At 55.7% G+C, this 19,954-nt stretch overlaps 1 protein-coding gene across 8 annotated transcripts in view; it reads left to right on the top strand.

Annotated features, from left to right (window-relative positions):
• The window catches only part of mtss1 (MTSS I-BAR domain containing 1), a 49,347-nt gene that overhangs the window by 8,349 nt on the left and 21,044 nt on the right, over positions 1–19,954 (top strand). For 7 of the 8 annotated variants that reach the window (XM_088607918.1, XM_088607919.1, XM_088607920.1 and 4 more), the window contains exons 2-4: positions 2,644–2,705; positions 3,735–3,808; positions 18,907–18,991. In XM_088607918.1, coding sequence (XP_088464044.1) covers positions 2,644–2,705; positions 3,735–3,808; positions 18,907–18,991 — 221 coding nt within the window. Of the gene's footprint in view, positions 1–2,643; positions 2,706–3,734; positions 3,809–11,422; positions 16,660–18,906; positions 18,992–19,954 lie in introns of those variants that run through there. The other variant, XM_088607924.1, reaches the window with a different exon arrangement.

Genomic DNA, 19,954 nt, shown 5'->3' with positions numbered 1-19,954 from the left:
CCGCCCGGTTGTATCCCATCTCCACGTGCCTGTTGCTCCCTGAAAATCTGGCGTAGGGGCCAATGGGCTGGAAGCTCATCACTACTGGTCCAGCAGGATGCTCAGCTTGCTGGTGGCACAGTAGTAGCCTGCTGAGTGAAGTGTCCTCTGCTGCAGCTCGGGAGACCGCTGGCAGGTTTTTCTCGACTTGCCAGGGAAGTGAAGAGGCAGCTGTGAGCTCAGGTGACCTGCGGCTCTTTGCTCGGCCGGGATATTACAGTTTGTTTTCCATGGAGAGGTCTGGGATGAATTCGGTAGATATGCAATAAGCCCAAAACTGAGGTTAGCTTCTCCCCTTGGAAGATGCGGAGCAGAACTCAACTGCAGCATCGGCCAAGACGGTGATAGAGGGTAAAAACTGTCGTGCAGTTCCATCCATATCTATAACATCAGGGATGGAAATTCCCAGGAATGATTGTACGGTACTTGAAAAGCAGGCAGTGTGACTCATCAGTAGAGGAGTTCTTCTGAAAGTCTGATCACTGTTTTTCCTCGATGTTGACTCTTTACCGCGCTGTCAGTTCTGTGTGTGGGATGCAACAATTCCTGAGAATTTCTGCCTGGGTTCTGCCCAAGGGCATCTTCTCATCTGTCACAGGGGGCGCTGTCTCTGCTGGTTCTGCCTGCAGGCAGCAGTGATGCTCTGTGCTGGGCTTTCTGGTGCTCTATGGGTGTGAAATATTGGACTGTCTGTCAGGGAAGGAGTTAGCCAAGCTGGTTTTACAACTAGCTTCTCAGTGCCAGGGTCCTGGGTTCGATTCCAGTTTGCCCAGTGTGTGGAGTTAGCCAGTGCTGGTTACAGGACTGGGTTGAACCCGTTGAGCTCAACTGGGATTCTAGGCCTCCTCTCTTTTTGCTCGGAAAAGTTTTTTCTCTCGAGAACAATCGCCGGGATCGCCTGGATATTCCAGGTTTTGCAAGCATGTTTTGTGTAAATTTGCAGATAGCTAAATATGTGAAATAAGTAAAAATCTTATTAAAATATTGAGCTTTTGAGCTTCGTAGGCAGAAGTTAAACAAGAGCCTGCAGCTTATAAAACATGAAGTGGAGTGCCCTGCAAGGCGGACTGGAGTCGTCGCCTCAGGCTGGTGTACGAAACCTGGCGGAGCTTTGTAGTGCTGTACTGGTTGGGTGCATTGAGGGTAACAGAAGAGAGGCTGCAGAGAACGATGCTCTTCTAACTGGATCGTAACTGGTCTGAAGACCTCATCCCACCATTCCTTCAAAGTCCAGTAAACACTGTGCTGCTGTAGCAGCATGACTGGTTGCTCCACTCATGCACCCCTCTTTGTGTATGGCAGGGCTTAGTGTTTGTGGAGCTGCAAGCCACTCTGGTATGGGCGAAGAGACAGCTGGGACCAGCTGCTCCTGCCCCGCAGCTGCGCTGTGTGCGGATCGAGAGGGCCTGCTAGCTGCAGGACACCTGTCGGGCAGTTGCTCCTCCGCGGTCGAGCCGCCTGAAACAGGAGCCCGGCTCTCAGTGACTTGGGGTCCGATCGCGGCTCCTCTTCCTGAGCGAGCCGGGGTGCAGGGGGCCCCCCTCCCCGTGCCGGAGGTCTCTCTCGGGGAGAGACGCTGAAGAAGACAACTGCAGGCACCTTGGTCTCTGTCCAGATCAGTTGGATGGTGTTGATTAGCCTAACTAGGAAAACTGGGATCGGAGCAGGGCTGTTACAGCAGCACAGGAGCAGAGGCATGCTGAGACCACAGCGCTTCACAGCCAGAACAAGAGTGACGTCCACTGGGTTGGGAATTCGTTTTGATAGAGGCGATAAATAAGTCTTATGTTACGTTAGGTCTGTAGTTTGAAGGTTTTCTTATTCTCCTGGTGTGTCTGCACTGCTGTGTGGCTGTGAGTTGAGGTCAGCAGACAGCCTTTGAAACGTGATTTTGGGAGGAATGTGTTGCATATTTGCATAGTTTTGATTTCTGTAGCCGTCAGCCAGATTATTCAGCCTGACTGAAGCGAAGGAGCAGCAGAGCGGGGACCTCGATCCTCTGGAGCCAATTCTCTGCTGGGCCGTCGGCTGCTGGAAAACAGCTGTTTTCCGACTGCTAAACTTTTCCGTCCCTGAGGGAGGATAAGGAAGTGGGATTTGAAGGGTCTTTTCCTCTGGAATAAAATTCCGGGGGTGGAGGCAGATTTTCTGTTCCGTGGCTGCGGTGCCCGGATTGAGTTACCTGTCAGGCCACTCGGGCTTTCTGGACTAACATGGTTAGGAAGCAGCGTGAGCATTTTCTCTCCTTGCGTGATGTGCGTTTGATTTTACTTGGGGATGACGTCATTTAAAAATGCTTTTCTCTCAGTCCTGCTCCTCCGTCCCTCCCTGGCAAGCCCTCTTAATTAGGAAGGAAGTCGTGCCGAGGTCGTCGTCTCGGGGGCAAGAGAGCTGGAGTGGAGAGGTGCTGCCGGGAGTGGGAAAGCAAGGCGAGGCCCCCCTGTGGGATCGGCTGTGCTCCGGCGAAGCAAAGAGACGCTCTGGGTTCCCGGGAGCTGAGCCAGGATTACGTCCGGGTCACGAGCTGACCTCGGGCAACCCCTGTGTTTAGCATTCTGTTCCCCCTGATGTTAATGCTGTTCCTCTGACTCTTTTACTTTCCAGTCCAGTTATCCAGCCTGGGAGGATTTTGTCACCAAAGGCACGAAGCTGCAGTCCCAGCTCAGGTGAGTTGTGTCTCGGATTCCCAGGAACACTGTATCTCCTCCCCCTTTTCCCAGATTCTCCCAGCCCCCCTGCCTTGAGCCGGGAACTTAGCTTTAAATTGAAAACAAAGGCTCTAAAATTCCTTTTAAAATATTGACGTGTGAAAATCAGTGAGTGAATTGTTTTCCTAACACTCAGGGATGCCCAGACACTGGTCTGTCTGAGGGGACCCCGGCAGCACAGTAGCGTGTAAAACCAGCGCTCTCGCACAGCGGACCTTTAGACGTGTCCACTTCCACTTTCAGTGTTTTAGAATGACAATTAGCAGTGTGGGTAATCGTCACGTATATTTCAGTATCGACGGGGGCTTCTAGTGAAGGAGATCATTTGAAAGAACTCGCCCTGCTGCTGCTGTGGGGGGGCAGAGCTTTTCCTCGAACCCGTGTCCGCCAGTATCCCATGAGGCCTGGCAGTGCCCAGTCAGCTTGCTCCACTGGCCATGCAGTTGACCGAGCAGCAGCAGCAGTGGCTGCAGGAGGTATTTTCTGGATTTGGGGACCAGACCAGTACCTTTGAGGAAAAGAAAAGGAATGCTGTTCGTAATTCCCCGGATCGTGTGTGCGTGCATTAGGGGACAGGGGTGCGGATTGTCGCAGAAGTTCAGAGCGCTGCCAGACCCTGGTTTCCCAGCATAGTCTCGGAGAGGACTGAGCGCCGCTGGGGATGTGCGATTGCGGGCCAACAATGAGGCCCATTCAGAACCAGGTTAAGAAGTAAAGTGGTGCTTGCGGCACAGTCTGAAGGTTAGGGTCCACATTCCAGATCCTGCTTAAGAGATCTTTTTTCAGCAAAAAAAAAAAGAGAGAATGAGCAACTTTGCTTTCTGGTCTGCAGCAGGTCTTGGGGGAAGGGAGCTAGATGGCACCCCAGGATGCCCGAGAACAGAAATAAAAGCGGAGGTTATTGACTGCTGAACTGTGTGAACTGTGTGAACCGATTCAGTGGCGTTGCCATTGATATCTCCTGTCCCATTGTGCTGTGTTTTTCAGGACAACAATCCTCGTCACAAGCTCGTTCCTGGACGCCTTTCAGAAGGTGGCCGACTTGGCGACGAGCACAAGAGGTGAGTGCAGCACACTGGCACCTCGGCTCTCTCTGTCCTGCGCCCCTCTGCCTCTCCTTGTTCTTGCCCCGACAGCCGCGCAGCAGCAGCTGGGGAGCTTTGTGCTGACGTGGTTCTGGAGCGCTTAAAGACAACAGGTTGCTGTGCGTAGGAAATCCCTTGAGGTTTCTCCTGAGCAGTGGCGCCGCGCGGATGGTGAATGGTCTTTTGCAGTGCAGATCTGGGGGGTGCAGCTGAAGCGGCCAGCTGCGCAGTTCTTGCAGATCTGGGAGGACGCCTGCACAATATTTTTTTGTCGCACAGCACATGTAGTTCTTACGTCAGACAGCACCAATCAGGTGTCAGTATCGTCATTGTGTTTCAAGTCCCATTCTGGCTGCTGAAGGTCTGAAGGCAGTTTTGTGGCCCAGGACTGTGGAGAGGAGGTGGAAGGATACAGCAGGACCGTTGGAGAGCGAGTGCAGACACGCCGCAGCCCTGGTCAGAGGGCAGGAGGAGGGAGGGGGAGGGTTGCTTGTTTTTCAGAGCAGAGATAGCTCCATGTGTTCTCAGTCAGGAGCAGTCTAAACCAGGCTACACTGCCCAGGACTTCCTCACGCCCAAGAGCTCGGCTCACACCTGCGGAGTCCCAGCTCCTCGCAAGCCTGGGGGGCGGGGCGCGCCACACCACAGCCTGCGGGACGGCCTGGCCCTGGACAGGCTCCCAGCGAGGGCCCGGGACTCTTCCTCCGGAAGGAGTCGCTGCGGCAAAACCTTAAACTCTAAACCGTAAACTATTTCTAAAGAGGACATTGTCCTGGTGTTTTTTATCACGTGCCTTTTTGTGTAGATTTGTTTTTAAAATATGGCCTACTGTAGTGAGTCTATGCCAGGATAAGAGAGTTCAGAAATGAAAGACTTCATCTTGTGGCTTGACGTGTTAGTGTCTTGTGATTCCCGGACCGGCTCTCAGGCTGCAGGGCTGCAGTGCTCTGGGCCTGTTCTGTGCTCTGGGCCTGTTCTGTGCTCTGGGCAGGTGTGTCAGTTCCGTGTGAACGGTGCTGGGAGGGGTGGAGGGGCTGCTGCGTGTGAGATCCATCAAGGTCGGTCCCCCGCCCGTGTGTGAGAGAATCCAGTCTTGCTTCAGTTATCTGCAGATAAGAAGGCCTCCACATCTGGAGCAGCTGTGTGCTGTGTGTCAGAATTTCTAAACGTCTCCTGGCCAGACCAGTCCAGCTCTGCGCGTGGGAGGTTGCGCTACGCGCCGACTCCAGTGCGCTCTGGGACGCAGGCTTGTTCAGACGAAGGCACAGCCAGGCGAGAGAACCCCTCCTCTGCTTTGCCGAGCAGGCCCAGTCTCTTGGGCCCCAGGGGGCTTAGTCAGGGAGTGAAACTCGACCACATCCGTCAGCCGGCGAGAGGAAACTTGTTTTCTTTTTTTTGATGTACAGGTATTTTTTCGAAACCTGAGGATATGATTCCATGCCTGTGCAAGTTCAGCAAGTTCAGGTCCTCAAGCTTGCTGTGATTGCAGATGTGTGAATATCTGCAGAGGTGATACTGACACGCTTCTCCTTCCTGCTTCCCGAGCACATTCTGTTCTGTAGAGCCTACGGATAGTATAACGCCTGAAATGGGTCCCTCTGGTGCGTTTTCTCTGTGAAATGCCTGGGGTTGTCCCTACGTTAAAAGCCAGCAGGAGAGCCTGGGCTCCAGTGAGTGTCAGTGGGGTGCAGGCTGGGATACAGCCGAGCCCCAAGCTCAGGGCCTCACCTGGGAACAGCCTGACCCAGGTGCCCCTGAGTGCTTTTGTGTAGCTAGAAGGCTGTCAGGTTTCGGATTTCCTGGAAAAGGCGGGGTGCAGGAGAAGGAGGCTTTTAGACTTTGGGATCCGAGGGGGAGTGGGAGCGCTGTCCCTCCGGCCTGGGGTTCTGGTCCTGTGTGTGCTGGCACGTTTCCTTCCGGTTTCCGGGGAGGCCTGGGAGCGGGCAGCTCTGCAGGCCATGGAGCGAAGGGCGGTGCCAGACCTGCAGTGACTCCTGGGACTCCAGCGGCTGTGCCCCTCCCTCGGGCTCTGCTGAGGGAGCGTTCTTCCCGCAGAGCAGCAGGGCAGGGCCAGCGCCGGTCCTGCTCTCCCACACTGTCCAGGGACCGCAGTCTGGTAGGTCCGAGGGGACTGAAGGCCTGCCGAGTCTCCTCTTATCTCCCTGGAGACAGCAGTTCAGAGGAATGTGTGCTGTTTGTTTTTTCACCCCCTGAAGCTGTTTGTGAAAGCTGTGGTGGTGTGAAAGTGAGCAGACTCCCTCTCAGGCCGTCACCTGCCCGCGAGAGGGGGGGTCTTGGGTCCAGCCTGGCGGCTGTCCGGCTGTGCGGGGCGCGGGGGGGGGTCAGGAGGCCGTACAGCTTCGGGGGGGTCTGGAGCCCACAGGGGGCCTGTTCTGTGGATGGGTGACTGAAGAGAGCGTTTGGGTGTGCAGGGCTGTGCCCTTTAGTAACTCGCTGAAGAGAAGAGCGAGGTGTACTGGCGATGTGTTCCGCTCGGGGGAACCTCTCGCTTCCGGATGTGATGACAGCGGTAATTGGACCCCTGCCGGGGGGATATGGACGGAGCGGTTGCGGACCCCTCTCTTGCGGGGACGTCGGGGTTTGACTAATTGAAAGCTCTCTGTGATTGATTCTTTAACGACCGTCCCGGGTGTTCTAATAGAGAGCCTGGAGACGAGACGGCCGCTGGGTCTGCTGCTCTTCAGACAGGCCGCTAACAGCCTGTCAGCTGGTTGGGCATGTTGGACCGCGGAGGATCGCTTCCCTGCCGTGCTCTGGAGAGGCACGGCGTGTTCTGCAGTTAGGCTTCTGTGCTCTTAAGGAATGGTGGGTTTTTCAGTCTGTGAGCACGTGTGAAATGATCCCCCTTTTCTTTCCCAGGGGGCCCATCCACTGTAAGTCTTTGTTCCAGTTAATCCTTAATTACCGACGCCATCGTAAGCAGCAGCTTCAATCAGACAATTAAGAGAAGACGCTGAAGCACTGGTCTGGTTGGAATCCTGCGTTAGCGCCAGCTGGAGGAGCCGGTGATTGTCTGCTCGTCCTCTCTGAATTGCTAGCTGTTCTTTGGCGTTAACAGTTACAAGCTGCTGAAAAGCAAAAGCCATGCGGACAGCGTGCGGGGGAGGGGGTCAGGCTGGGTCAGGCTGCTGGAGGTCGCTCCGTCTGTCCCGGTGGGCATTTCCACTCTGAAGTGTTCCAGAAGTCTTTTAATCGGGGCCGCCGTCCTGCAAGTCCAAATATCTGGGCTGGTCGGGCAATGGTGTGTGAATTTCCAGGGTCCTATTCCAGCAGAGCACAGTTGGCTCTTCATCTGCAGTCCACAGATGTCCATAAAACACACAGATGTTGCTCAGTCCTCTCTCCTCATTGCCAGTTTTCTGGTTATTTCTCTCTCTCTGCAACTCTCTTGGGAGAGTGGTCACAGTCCATCTACCTTTTCAACGATGTACTATATACAGGTCTAGTTTTTTGTACCTTTTCAGACAGGCACTGTAATTATACTCTCTTTAATGTGTCATTTTGCTGCGGTGGGGGGTGACACATCGGGGGGTTCAGGAGGGCTGTAATTGACAGTCATTGTGAGGGTTATAATGGGAAAAGAACTTGCACAGAGTGTGGTGGTTCATTTTGGACAGAAAATGGAAGCTCATTTCTGACTCTTGTTTGTTTTTAATGCTCTGTTGTGCTTTTTGACGCCTTTGAAATTGCGCAATTTTCTTGCTTGTTTTCTGTTTTATTGACAATCTCTATCTGCCACTTGTGTTTATGCAGTTCATCTGTTTGCCAACTGGCCCTGTCAGCAGGGTGCCAGATAGGAGCTCTTCAGCTTCTCCCTGGTTGGGGAGGGGCTGTTCCAACTTCCTGAAGAGCCTTTAGGCTTCTGAGTTGCCAAGATTCTTCAATTCCAGGCTTAAATGTGCACCCTGTCTTCCTTTACACATTCCTCACATCATGTGCATTAGGCTGCAAATTGTTATACTTTTATTGTTATAAAGTAATGGATGCATTCGAGCTCCCGTTGCTGGGGTGCGAAGACTTCTGGGACACAGCGCACCATCATGTGTGGGACGGGCTTGACTACTGTCCGGGCAGCAGACTGCATGTTCCCCCCGTGCTCCGCTGCTGTGCATGCTGGGATAGGACCATGGCTCCGAGTGACCACCTGCCCCCCCTGTCGGACAGGAGGCATCTCTGTGAAGAAGACACCGCTGGACACACCTGTCCGGGGTGGGTCCTGTGGGTGTGGGAGCAGCCCGTCCTGCAGGGCCTCAGAGACCTGTTAGGTATCCTGACAGCACTTGGCGGACGTGGCCGGTGGCCTGGTCTGCCGTCAGCGCTGCAGTCCAGTGGAAACTGTGCAGATCTGTGCGGGTTCTTTTCAGACAAAACCGAAAACCTTTCTTTTGCTGGAGTGAACACATTTACAAGGGTTCTGTTGCTTTCTGTGTTCCTTTCTGTACGTTGTTCCTTTCTGAACATGGCAGATTGCAGGGCTGGTGCCACTGGGTGGCCCCGGGCTGCGGCAGGGGCTCTGTGCGTCTGTCCCGCAGAGTGGGCTGGCTCTACAGAGGGTGCCGTCTCCAGTCGGGAGGCCTGCTGCCCAGGGGCCAGGATGTCTCTGAGCCCAGTGTGTCCATGCACATCCTTGGAGCGTGCTCGTCCTCGTCCTCTAGTGTTCTCTCTCTTTCCAAGAGCCTTTTCTTCTGCTGTTCCTTCCATTTTCTGTTTCCCTTGTTTTTTTTCTCCCTCGTGTTCGCTCCTTATCTCTCCTTCTCTTTTGCCTCCTCCCTCTCTCACGTCAGAGTGGTATGAGGGTGTGGTGCGCCCGGAAGGGTTTTTTTTTTCTCGAGCTCTGGTTTTACTTTCGGAAGCAAACCCGACTGTCCGGCTCTGACCCGGCTGCGGACAGACGCGTGGGCCGGGCGTGACCCCAGCGGGGCGGGATCGGCGCGGTGCTCCGGCTCCGGAGGCCTGGGGGATAGGGAAGCGCAGGCAGGCGGGAGTCTGCGGAGGAAGGAAACGAGCGTCCGATTGCTCTTGCTGGGCACCTCCTCTCCGCTGCCACGCCCGGAAGAGATCTCGAGACAAGTTCCTGTTTTGGGAACGCGGACCCCCGAGTCCGACACCACTGTCTGGGTTATTTTCGGTCTTCCTCTCCTCCCCTTTCTCTTCTTTCTGTCTGACGAAAGCTGGGCTCTCGTGCGCGGAGGTGGGCGACGTGCCCAGGAGCGGGGCGCCGCTCTGCTGTGCGGGGCCGAGCTGCGGGGGTGGGGGCGGGGCCGGGGGGGGCAGGGGGCAGTTTTGCTTTCAGCCTTCGGTACCCTGAGGGGGGCAGGTGGACCCGGCTGTGGCAGAAAGAGGAGCGTCAGCGTGGAGGAGTCGGGGAAGAGCCCTGCTCCTGACAGGCGTCCATGTCCGCTGAAGGTCCTGACTGAGCGCTCGGACCGGGCTGGGACAGCCAGCGACTGCAGTGAGCTCTGCCCCTCCAGGGTCGGGGGAAGGCAGTGAGCTCTGTGACTCGGCAGACGAGTGTTTTCTTTGTGGTGGAGGGGAGCACGTTGACAACGGCAGCTCAGCTGAATGTTTGTTGCGTTGCGTTGCGTTGCTTTCCCCGCGCAGCCCGGAGCGGTTCGCTGGCAGGCCGGCGTCGGTCGCGGAGCCGGTGCGGTCTCTTCCGTCTCTCGGCGTGTCGGACCTGCTGTGATGAGACAGCGTCGCTATGGTGCCTGGGCTGTTTGCCTGACTGTTTGTTGCCATGGCGTTTGTGGCTTGTGATGTCATGGCTGCGTACCCACCCCCCCCTGACTTGCGTCTTCAGGAATGTGTAAAAGAGAGAGTGCCGTCGGTGGTTGTCATGGTTACAGGGTATGCGGTTTGCAGGGCGTGCGTCTTACTCAAGGAACTTTCCTACAGATGGTTCAGGCTCCAGTGCCATGTGTTTTCCACGCAGTCAGCAGGCCAGATGTCGGCGTGGTAACCACCACGCTGTCGGCACGGGAGCGCTGAGCTGTCCCGTCTCGTCTGCCTGACTGGGCCTCCGTCACGGAGCGGAGCCGCGCCCGTCGTCTCTTGCTTCCTTGTGGAATCTCCCAGGTTTTTCGGCCGTGCCGCAGTTTGAGCAGGTGGCGTCTGTACCGCCGAGCGGAGGGTCACTCCAGGGCTTCCCAGACCAGTGTGTCGACAGTGTGATAACGGAAGTCAGGCAGGGGTACGCAGATCGTTGGAAATGGTGATTGCAAAGCGAGCGAGATAGCGGTGCATCATGGGCATGGGTAACTGTGTGAAGAGAAGATAACAGAACAGTGTTATATCAGCCTGGATGGAGCAAGAATGCAGTTACAGATCTGCGGTATATAAGGATTTCATGATTTAACAGCGCTGAGCCCGATCGATGAGTTTGACCTGAGGGGGAGCGCTGAGCGTCTGCGGTCCCTGCAGGCCCTGGGCAGCTGCTCTCGTGCTCTCGAACACTGGCTCCCTTTGTCGCGGCTCGGGCGGTGGGCGTTGGAAGTTATTTCTGGGCTTGTGAAGGAGAAGGGGCAGTTTTGTGGCGGGGCGGAAGGAGCCTGCCAGCACCTGCTCCTTGGCCAGCGGACGAGGCGGGTTTCCCCGGTTTCTCTCGGTGCGGCGCTGGTCAGCTGGGTGCCGGGAGCAGGTCTGCGGGGGGACACCGGTGGAGATGCCCGTTTGGGGGACGGGGGCCGTGACGTGTCAGTGGGGGGGCCCAGCCGGGGTTCGGTGAGCGGTGCCGTGACGCGTTCCCCAGGACGCTGCCCTGCTGGATGCATGCCGCACCTCTGCAGCTCTGTCTGGAGGCTGGCCTGATCGAGTCCGGCGGCGTGCAGGGAGCCGGACACCCCCGGCGGCTGGGCTCTGCGTGTTGCATGGCGGACCTGGGCCTGGAGGAGCAGGGGAGCGCAGCAGGGTCTCTCTTACCCCCCCGGTCTCCTAGGTGGCAGTCTAACACCTCCACGGCATCAACAGCCAAGTGGGTTACACACCTGTGGGCTCTTATAATAATAATTAATAATTGCTTACACTTATATAGCGCTTTTCTGGACACTCCACTCAAAGCGCTTTACAGGTAATGGGGACTCCCCTCCACCACCACCAATGTGTAGCATCCACCTGGATGATGCGACGGCAGCCATAGTGCGCCAGAACGCTCACCACACATCAGCTATCAGTGGGGAGGAGAGCAGAGTGATGTAGCCAATTCATAGAGGGGGATTATTAGGAGGCCATGATTGGTAAGGGCCAATTGGAAATTTGGCCAGGACACCGGGGTTACACCCCTACTCTTTTCGAGAAGCGCCCTGGGATTTTTAATGACCACAGAGAGTCAGGACCTCGGTTTTACGTCTCATCCGAAGGACGGCGCCTGTTTACAGTATAGTGTCCCCATCACTATACTGGGGCATTAGGACCCACATGGACCACAGGGTGAGCGCCCCCTGCTGGCCCCACTAACACCTCTTCCAGCAGCAACCTTAGTTTTTCCCAGGAGGTCTCCCATCCAGGTACTGACCAGGCTCACACCTGCTTAGCTTCAGTGGGTTGCCAGTTGTGAGTTGCAGGGTGATATGGCTGCTGGCTATTCACAGCCAGGCGTTAACCCTGTGCCTGAACCGGGGCAGTGCACGTCGGCTTCCTCGCGTCGGTTGTCTGAAATCTCTGTGTAAATACCGAAATACTCCCCGGTCCTTTAGGCTCCTTTGTTTGGGAGTTTGTCAGTGAAAGGGCGTGGACACGAAACGGCAGGCTCCAGTAAAGGCCGCGCAGTCTTCTGAAGTTCGGTTTGATCTCGGCGGGCAGCCAGGTTCAGCCGATTGCGAGTTAAAAGCACACACACGCGCGCAGCTCCCTGGTCTAAAGTCCACACGCGCCACGCTCCCACTCAGCTGGTCTCTTGAAATGTCAGCACACTGCCCTGCCTGGCATGGGTATCCCTTTTCGCGGTGCGCGGCTGGGAGGCGGGGGTCTCTCTGCGGTGGGCGCCCTTCTCCCTGGGCTGCCCACCCAGGGGCAGTGTCCGAGTGTGCATGGGCAGGACGTGGCACACCGCTGCTGCACCTGGCCGTCCTGTCTCCATGGGAACATGTCTTCATCTCTCCATGGGCTCGGAGAGCGTCAGGGCTAGGCAGGCGGTAGTATTTCTTCTGTGCAATGTGGGGTGCGTGGGTGTAGGGCTGTTTTTTTAAATTCATTTGTGGGTGAAGCAAGAGATTGCTCCAGTAAAAAAGTCCAGCTGTATACATGGACAGCTCTGCCCCCCCCTGGGTCACATCAGCTGGCTGATCATGTTGACTTGTTTTTAATTCAATCATTTATTTTTGTGCTGGTCAGGAAGCCCAGGTGTGCCGGTACTGGAGGATTACGCTGGCTTTGCTGTGGGCTGGTCTCTCTCGGCCCAGTACACGGTGCCAGCCCTCAGGCGAGCTCTGCTTTGGCGCTGGAGCCTGACAGAGACACGGCTGCCTTTTTAAAATTCGGTTAGAAACCTCTGCAAGGCCACTTTGCGAGATGATTTATCTTTCAATAATCTGCTATCGGAGTTCAAGGTCTGATGGCTGAACCCGGGAGGGAGCAGATAAGGTGGTAAATGGGCCTGGCTGTGGGTTGCGAGGCTGGGACAGGGCTGGCCAGTAGCAGGAGGGGGTGTGTCTGCAGCAGCAGAGCCCTAGAGAACTTGTGCAGCAAGATCTGTCATCAGTGTGCGATGCGGCGACACCTGTGACTGCAGCACGCCTACAGGCACGGAAACGTCACGTTACCACGTGCCAGGCGGTACTGGCACGGAAACAAAACTGATCGCAGGGTTTACCCTGACGTGCCTCTTCTGTATCTGTTTTTCCTCAGAACAATTGAATGCCTGCATTTGGATGTTGTTGTATAGAACACATGGAGGCCTGAAACGGCTCATCCTTGCTGTTCTCTCACTCCATGTTGTGCAAGTTCCCTGGGACCGTGCACCACCGGCAGAGAACCGCTAATCAGTCAGCTACTAGCAGCCAAATAAGCTCAATGCGCTGACAAGCCTCCTCTTGTATGGAATCTTTCTCCCGTCCCGGTTTCCTGCTGTGTTGGTGTGGAGGGGCAGTCGGCTTTGGCAATTGTATTGCACTGCACTGCAGACCTTTGATCTGTTTGCTCCCTTAATTATTGACCTGATCCTCCAGGGCTAATTTAGCAGTCAAGGGTCAGCTCAGTGACTTGGTTCTTGGAAGGTTCTGTGGGTGCTCTTGGCTGGTGTCTGGCCTAGTCTGGATGGACCGTGGCTGGCTGGCACTAGAGGGGGAATGGAGGTGTTGGGGGGGCTGCAGGGTGTGATGAGTGTAGCCAGGGCAGACTGCCCCCCCTCCTGCTTGAGCCCCCATGCTTGACGCAGGTGTCACTGTCACCATAGAAGGGTGTTGATTTGCGTGGCTGATGTGGGACCTGAACTAGAGCCAATCGATTTGGCTGTTCAGATGTAAACCAGGTCAGAGAATCCTCTCGGGGGAGAAGCAACAAGCCTGCCTTCTCTCTTGCGGTTCACAGTGAGCGCAAACTGCGCTGCACTGCACAACACCCTGCACGTGTTATCAGTCTGACCCAGATTTCATCTGCCTTTAGAGGCCTTGATTATAAAATGATGCTGTCTGCAGTCAATGCCAAGGGCAGTCTTGGAGCTAATCAATGACTAATTGTGTTGTCCCTGGAGTTATCAGCTGATGTAGGCTATGGAGGAGGCTTCCTCTCAAGAGCAGCACAGACTAGACCTGCGGTGTGTGTCCCACACAGGGCAGTGTTTCCTCAAAGCCAGTAAAAAGCTCTCTTTTCTGTGAACCAACAGGAATAAAACCCGAGTTCCCCTGAAAAGCATGAAGCATGAAAACCTCCTCACAGCACCGAGTCCGTCTCTTCTGTCGGGGGAGATCACTGGCTCACTCCCTGGCCCAGGAGAGCCGCAGTAACAGCAGGAGAAACTGTTCTCGGGAGGAGAGTCGCCCCCCTTCCTCCTCGCGCCTGTTCCTGTCAATGGCTGCATTATAACTGGGCTCCTGCGAGGAAAGTGTGTCCCGGGGTAGCGAAGTACCAAGAGTCTCTTCTTATGAAATGCATCGCACGCCCACAGAGCTGGAGAACCCTCTCTGTCTGGGCAGACTGAATAAGCTCCCCTCTGTGTTGTTGTTGTTCTTGGCAATGAGACCTCCGTCTTGAAGCGTCCTTCTGTAAAGGGTCTTGTCCTTGTTTGTGTAAAAGACGGCGGCGGAGCGTGCTTTGCGGTCGAGGCTGGGGAGTTTCCAGGGCCGGACAGCCCCCAGAGTTTACTGCCCAGGGTTCTGCCCCGCGAGAGAGCGAGGCAGACACCTGGCAGGACCGGAGCCAGCGCTGTCTGGGCGGCTGTCCGTCTTCATTCAGGATGTTTTCTTCCTTTCTTTCCCCTTCCAGACTCGGCGGCCTGACCTGTTAGGTGCGTTATTCTGTTGCGCCGGTGGAATGTCTTGTTAATTAAACGAGCTGCAATTAACTTTCCAGCTCCTATGTGTAAGCCCACTCTCCCCCTGTAACTCCTTCTCGTTCCTGTGTCCAGCAGGATGGGGGGGCTGCTTTACGGCTGATTCCAGTGAGGTAGGAAACTGAGATCATGGAATCTGTGGAAATTGAGTTTTTTCCTAAAACACGAGCCTTGTGCCTCGAGACAGGCAGCCTCGCTCAGGCGGCTGATGACTTGTTGACGGATGGTCTAGAGCCATGTGGGTCGTCAGTGCTGCTCACGGGAATCCCCTGATGTCTCCGGAGTGCCGACGGGATCCCGAGATAATGGGATGAGCGGAGCGGGGATGGATCCTCGCCGTTCCTTGCCCAGCTTCTCGGAGCGGAGTGGGCCACATGTCCGCTGCGCGGGCACATGGGCCCAGTGGGGTCATTCGCCCCGAAGTGTTTGAAATGGGGGGTGAAACTAATGTACACTTTCTCCTGCCGTCCCCCATCCCCCCACCCAGGAGTTTCAGGATCTAAATTTATCCAGGAAAATATCTGGAACAGGAAACACTCATCTCCCAACGCCTCAGTGGGTTCTAGCTGTTGGGACCAGTAGGTCCCTGACTAGCAGCCGGAGATCCGCAGGGGTGTCCCCTGTGCTGGAGTCCAGCTGTCTCGCCCCCTGACCCTGCGGGGAGGTGTGTGTGTGTGCCCGGAGCTGGACAGCCCCAGAGCGGTCCTCCCCTTCCCTTCCGCCTGGGGGCACCGCTGCCAGAGTCTCCCCTTTCCGTGGGGGGGTCCGGTCCGGTCCGGGCTGGACCAGAACTCCTCGTGCAGCACGGCCGCTAGAGCTCGATTCAAAACCAGCCGGCTCGTGTTTAGGGAGGCTGTGAAGAAGATGTTTGACCTCTCGCTTTGGAGGGTTTGCAGGGAAGAGCTGTAGCAGGACGGCCAAGCGAGGGAACCCCAGAGGTGCTGCTGTCTGTGCCAAGTGCGGAACGGATCACAGCGCTCCGGATTCTCCCGGCTCCTCCTTTAAAGGCTGTAGTTCAGGGACAGGGGAGGCAGGGGGGCCTGCAGGCTCGTTCTGAAACTATTAATGAGCGGACGTGTGGACGGAAATGCTTCTGGGACAAGCCTGGGAACGCAGCGAAAAGGAAATGACCTCACTGGCAACGGGAAGAGCTCGCTCCCCAGCCGTGCTGCCAGCGATCACCTTGAGTGCGGGTTGTTCCCCTGGTGGCTGCTGCCTGGACAGAGGCGAGCAGCTGGGAGAGAGGCAGAGAGCGTTGGACTGATCCCGTCCTGACCCTGCTTCTGCTCTACTCTAACCGTGTGGCGTGGAGAACGTGGCCCCTCTCTGGCCTGTGTTGTGCTATAAAATCATTTTTTAGAAGCATGTGTGAGACTGGTGGTCTCCCCAGAGGCTTGCCTGTCTGTTGATAGGGCATCTCGCATTACCCATCAGTCACTTTGTCAGTTTGGACCTGTTGCTCTGCATGTTTAGACCGGACAAATGGTGCTCAGCACAGGCAGAGCACAGCTGCTATCGAGAAGTGTCAAGAAAAACCATCATGCTAGGTTTTCCTCAGCTGAAATCTGTCTCTGAGGCCTCGAACGACCAGTTCACCTTTTATGACTTCCCCACAAAAGCTGTTGTCCCACCCTCTTGCTCGGAGGGAGGATAAATCCGTTGTGTTTCCTGCTCTTCGCCTGAAGAAGGGATTGGCATGTGCGAGAATGCCGCAGCCAGGCCCTGCAGGAATGGCAGCTGCGTGTTGTATAGCGCCTGGGGCCAGCTGGGAGGGGTCTTTCCAATGGCTGTTTTGAAAGAGGTGTCCTGGTTACAGCCTGTTTACTTCAGCTGTTGGATGTGGTAGCGCGTTCCACTCCAAGTGAAGTTTAGCGGGGTAACAGTAAATCAGTTTAGGGGCCTTTTACATTATTTGTCCGATTAACCTATAACAGAGCGGTCATCCTAGGTAGTCGTGCTCAGAAGAAAGTGATGTTTTTTTTCTCCTCTGCACTGTCCTAAGGTGGCATTTGTCTGGTCTCGGCAAGGAGTGACCTTTGGCCAGTTCAGGTTCAGGCGGCTCCTCTCTGTTGCTGTTGGGCAGAGTCTCCCCTGTGGGACAAGCAGAGACCTGCTGCTGCTCCGTCAGCCTCCCCCGCTGAGCTCTGACGTTGGGGAGGAGGGGCAACTGGCTGTTAGGTGCTGCAGGAAGACGTCTGCTCTCATGTGCTCAGACGGCAGAGCCTCCAGACGTTTCAGAGCTCAGGCACCTTCCTTCTGGACGACTGTTGACATGTGTATGCAAAGGATCCACACTGTATATACAGATGCATGTTTGTGAAAGGTGGGCCTATATAGATTTGTGTGTGCATAGGTTGGTGCATTTATAAACTTGAGGTCTGTTTCCTTAATTCATGTCCTCCTCTCTTGCCAGTGAGGCCAACATCTTTGGCCTGGGAGAAAATTTGGTGAAAACTGTGCAAGCAGATGCAGGGATTCTACAGCCCTTGTCAGGGGTCAGGGGTCAGGGGTCAGGGGTCACTGTTGCTCCAGGCTGTTTTCACACGGTTGGCGGATGACTTCCCCAGTGCTCTGTCAGAGCAATCACATGACACCTGATTGCTGGAATGTGGGCTTTAATCCTGAGGGTGAATCGGTGTCTCAGGGGCCCCAGTGCCCAACCGCTGATTACAGAACTAATTTGAAATAAAAGGTTTCTCCCAAGTGGCAGCAGTCTTCTCTTAAATATAGTCCCTTTAGCCCACTGGAAGGGAGGTCTGTCACACCCGGAGTTTCTCATCTTCTCCCCCTATGGGTTCAAATAAGTTTGCTCCCAAGCTAAGTTAGCTCCCACTAAGCTCTGAAGAGGTGTTAGTGGGATCAGCAGGGGGCGCTCACCCTGCAGTCCATGTGGGTCCTAATGCCCCAGTATAGTGACAGGGACACTATACTGTAAACAGGTGCCGTCCTTCGGGTGAATCGTAAAACTGAGGTCCTGACTAATGTTGTCATTAAAAATGAGTTCTGGCGCACTATGGCTGCCGTCGCATCATCCAGGTGGGGCTGCACACTGGTGGTGGTGGAGGGGATCCCTATTACCTGTAAAGCGATTTGAGTGGAGTGTCCAGAAAAGCGCTATGTCAGTGTAAACAATTATTATTATTATTATTATTATTATTATTATTATTATTATAAGCTGGAATGAAGTGGCTCTCCGCCCGGCTGTGGGTGCGAAGTGGAGGCAGGGTGCAGGGGTGGGATGCCCACAGTTCTGGAGGAGGCAGCACAGTCGTCCCGCAGAAGAGCGGAGCGTCCCCAGAGCCCGAGATGTCCCCACATGTGGGCCCCAGAGCACACTCGGGGAGCCCCTCTGTGTGGCTGGCTGGCTGTTCTGTTCGTTACTCTGTTACAGACTGTCCGGCCCAGTGTGTGAGTGTGTGAGGGAATTCCTGCCTTCAGTCCAAGCTAGCCTTTGACCTGCGACTCAGCCACCCTGATCTGGTTTGCTTTCACTCTGTACTCATTGCTAAACATGCCCCCGGGGGCGGCTGCAGTGTGCAAATAGGAGCTGGATTTTTGAGTACTGGACCAACCTGATAGTAAATATAAACTGTGGGTGTATGTCAGGGCGGTTGGCTCTTGAAGTCATGTTGCTGTGTGAGCCCAGCGCTCCTCAGTGCTTCCCTGCTGTGCAGATCAGGCTGAATACACAGTGCTGTCAGCGACAGTCCTGGTCCACTGGTGGAGACTGGAGCGTTGCAGGAGAGGTGGTGGATTGCACACAGCACAAAGTGCAACTGTAGTCGCTGTGCTTCGTCAGCACAGGATACGGGCAAGCCTGCGGGGTCATTGAGCTCCTAAAGGCTTAGAGATCAGAGCCTCTGTGTTTGCTGGACGTTTGGAAGCAGATGCCGTCTCCTGAATGAGCCGTGCTTGCTCAGAGAGGGATTTCTCCCTGTCTGGCCTGTGTGCTTGCAGGCAGGCGCCTGTATTTATGGCCGTCGGTATTTGCATCTGTTATCTCTCTCTGCCTGGCCTTGCCTAAAAAAAAGAAGCAGCAGATGTTTGCTCTCTTTTTTTTCTTAGGAGATGATTTTGTTTCCCCGATGCCGCAGCTGCTGCTGCGTTGCACAGGAGTCCGGGGGCGGCTCTGGGCACGCGCCCCTCGCCCCTCGCCCCGCGCCCCTCCGTGCGGCCGCCGAGACCTCGCCTGGCGGGGGACCCACGAGTCGTCCGAGTTTTTCAACCCAGCCCGCACTTTGTCTTCTAGTTTAACACCTTTGTCCTTCGAGTGCATCGCGCCTTTATTCCCACAGCTGTTCACCTGCTTAATGTGACCAGCTGATTGTTAGAGTTTACTTTATTTTTAAAGTGAAGACAGGTGTCTTATGCATCTGTCTTGCACACTGATGACCCAGCTCCTTCGTCCTTTTACACTGTTTCTCACATATCCGTGCATCTGGAGGGACGCGACCCGAGAAGGGGGCCTGCTGGTGACACCTGCGTCTTCCAGGCCCGCTGGAGCAGTGGCAGGCTCTGGGAGAGGCTGGGAAATGAACGGATGTGTTTTGCTCTTTTTTTTTTGTTTCAGGGGCAACCAAAGAGATCGGCTCGGCTCTGACGAGGATGTGCATGAGGCACCGGAGCATCGAATCCAAACTCAAGCTCTTCACGACGTGAGTTCCAGCACCTCGTCCTGAGGGAGTTCGTGTAGCGGGACGGGGGTGTCGGTTCAGCTCGGCCCCTGACTGCAGGGTGCAGTAACACTGTCTTAACTGGGACAGTTTAACTGCAGCCCTCCAGGGCCGATCCCCGTGTGCCTCCTGCCCCAGTGCGACCTGCCGGGGAGGCGTTTCAGGGTTCAGGCTGCCAGTCCAGGCCTGTGCTCCTCTCTCTGGGATGGCAGAGTTGCTCAGCCCATTTCGTGGGGAGCAGAGGCGCTCGGGAGATGAAAGAACCTGCGATGAAGCACTGGAGATGAGCTCACTCGTGGGGGGAGGGGGGCGATGCTCTCCGGGGCGTGTCTCCGTGTGCAGAATTCCTGGGCCTGCGGGAGCTCCCAGTGTAAGGCGAGGATCGCTGGGCTGCAATCCGATCCCCCCCCCCCTCCTCAGGTTACACAAAGGGGCTCCCGATCCATTAGCGTTCCTGCTGGGTGGGAAGGGGGCGTGTTCAGCAGATTCTGAACAGATGCAGTAATTGGAGCTGATGGGAAGATGTCAGGCGTGCACTGTACTGCTCATCTTTCTGCATCGCTCCTCCACGCAGAGACCCGGCTCAGAGCTGGCCCTTTGTTCACCCACTTTTTATTCTTTCTGAATAGCTCGAGTGTTGCTGTAGAGTGTATCGGCAGCCAGTTGTTCCCTGTGGATGGCTGTGCCTTAAGAGGGGGGTACCCTCCCGTGCACCCCAATCCCTGTCCGAGCCAGGGCTGGGACACAAGCGCCCCACCACTCACCCCATGTTCCAGCTGGCCAGCGACCCCACGCTCGGGACGTGCCTGGATTAGCGCCGGGGTCCCTGCCTGCCCCGTGTCGGGGCGTAGGGGCAGCATGTTGTGCGTCCCTGTGCGAAGTCGACAGTCCGGGGCACAGCTGGGTCTGGCGCAGTGGGGGGGCGACTCTTGAGCCCCGTAAATC

This window comes from Lepisosteus platostomus, chromosome 15, assembly GCF_059453375.1.
Source record: "Lepisosteus platostomus isolate fLepPlt1 chromosome 15, fLepPlt1.hap1, whole genome shotgun sequence".
Taxonomy (NCBI): Eukaryota; Metazoa; Chordata; class Actinopteri; order Semionotiformes; family Lepisosteidae; genus Lepisosteus; species Lepisosteus platostomus.
Note: the sequence above shows the minus strand (reverse complement) of the source record. Positions and strands in the feature narration are given on the sequence as shown.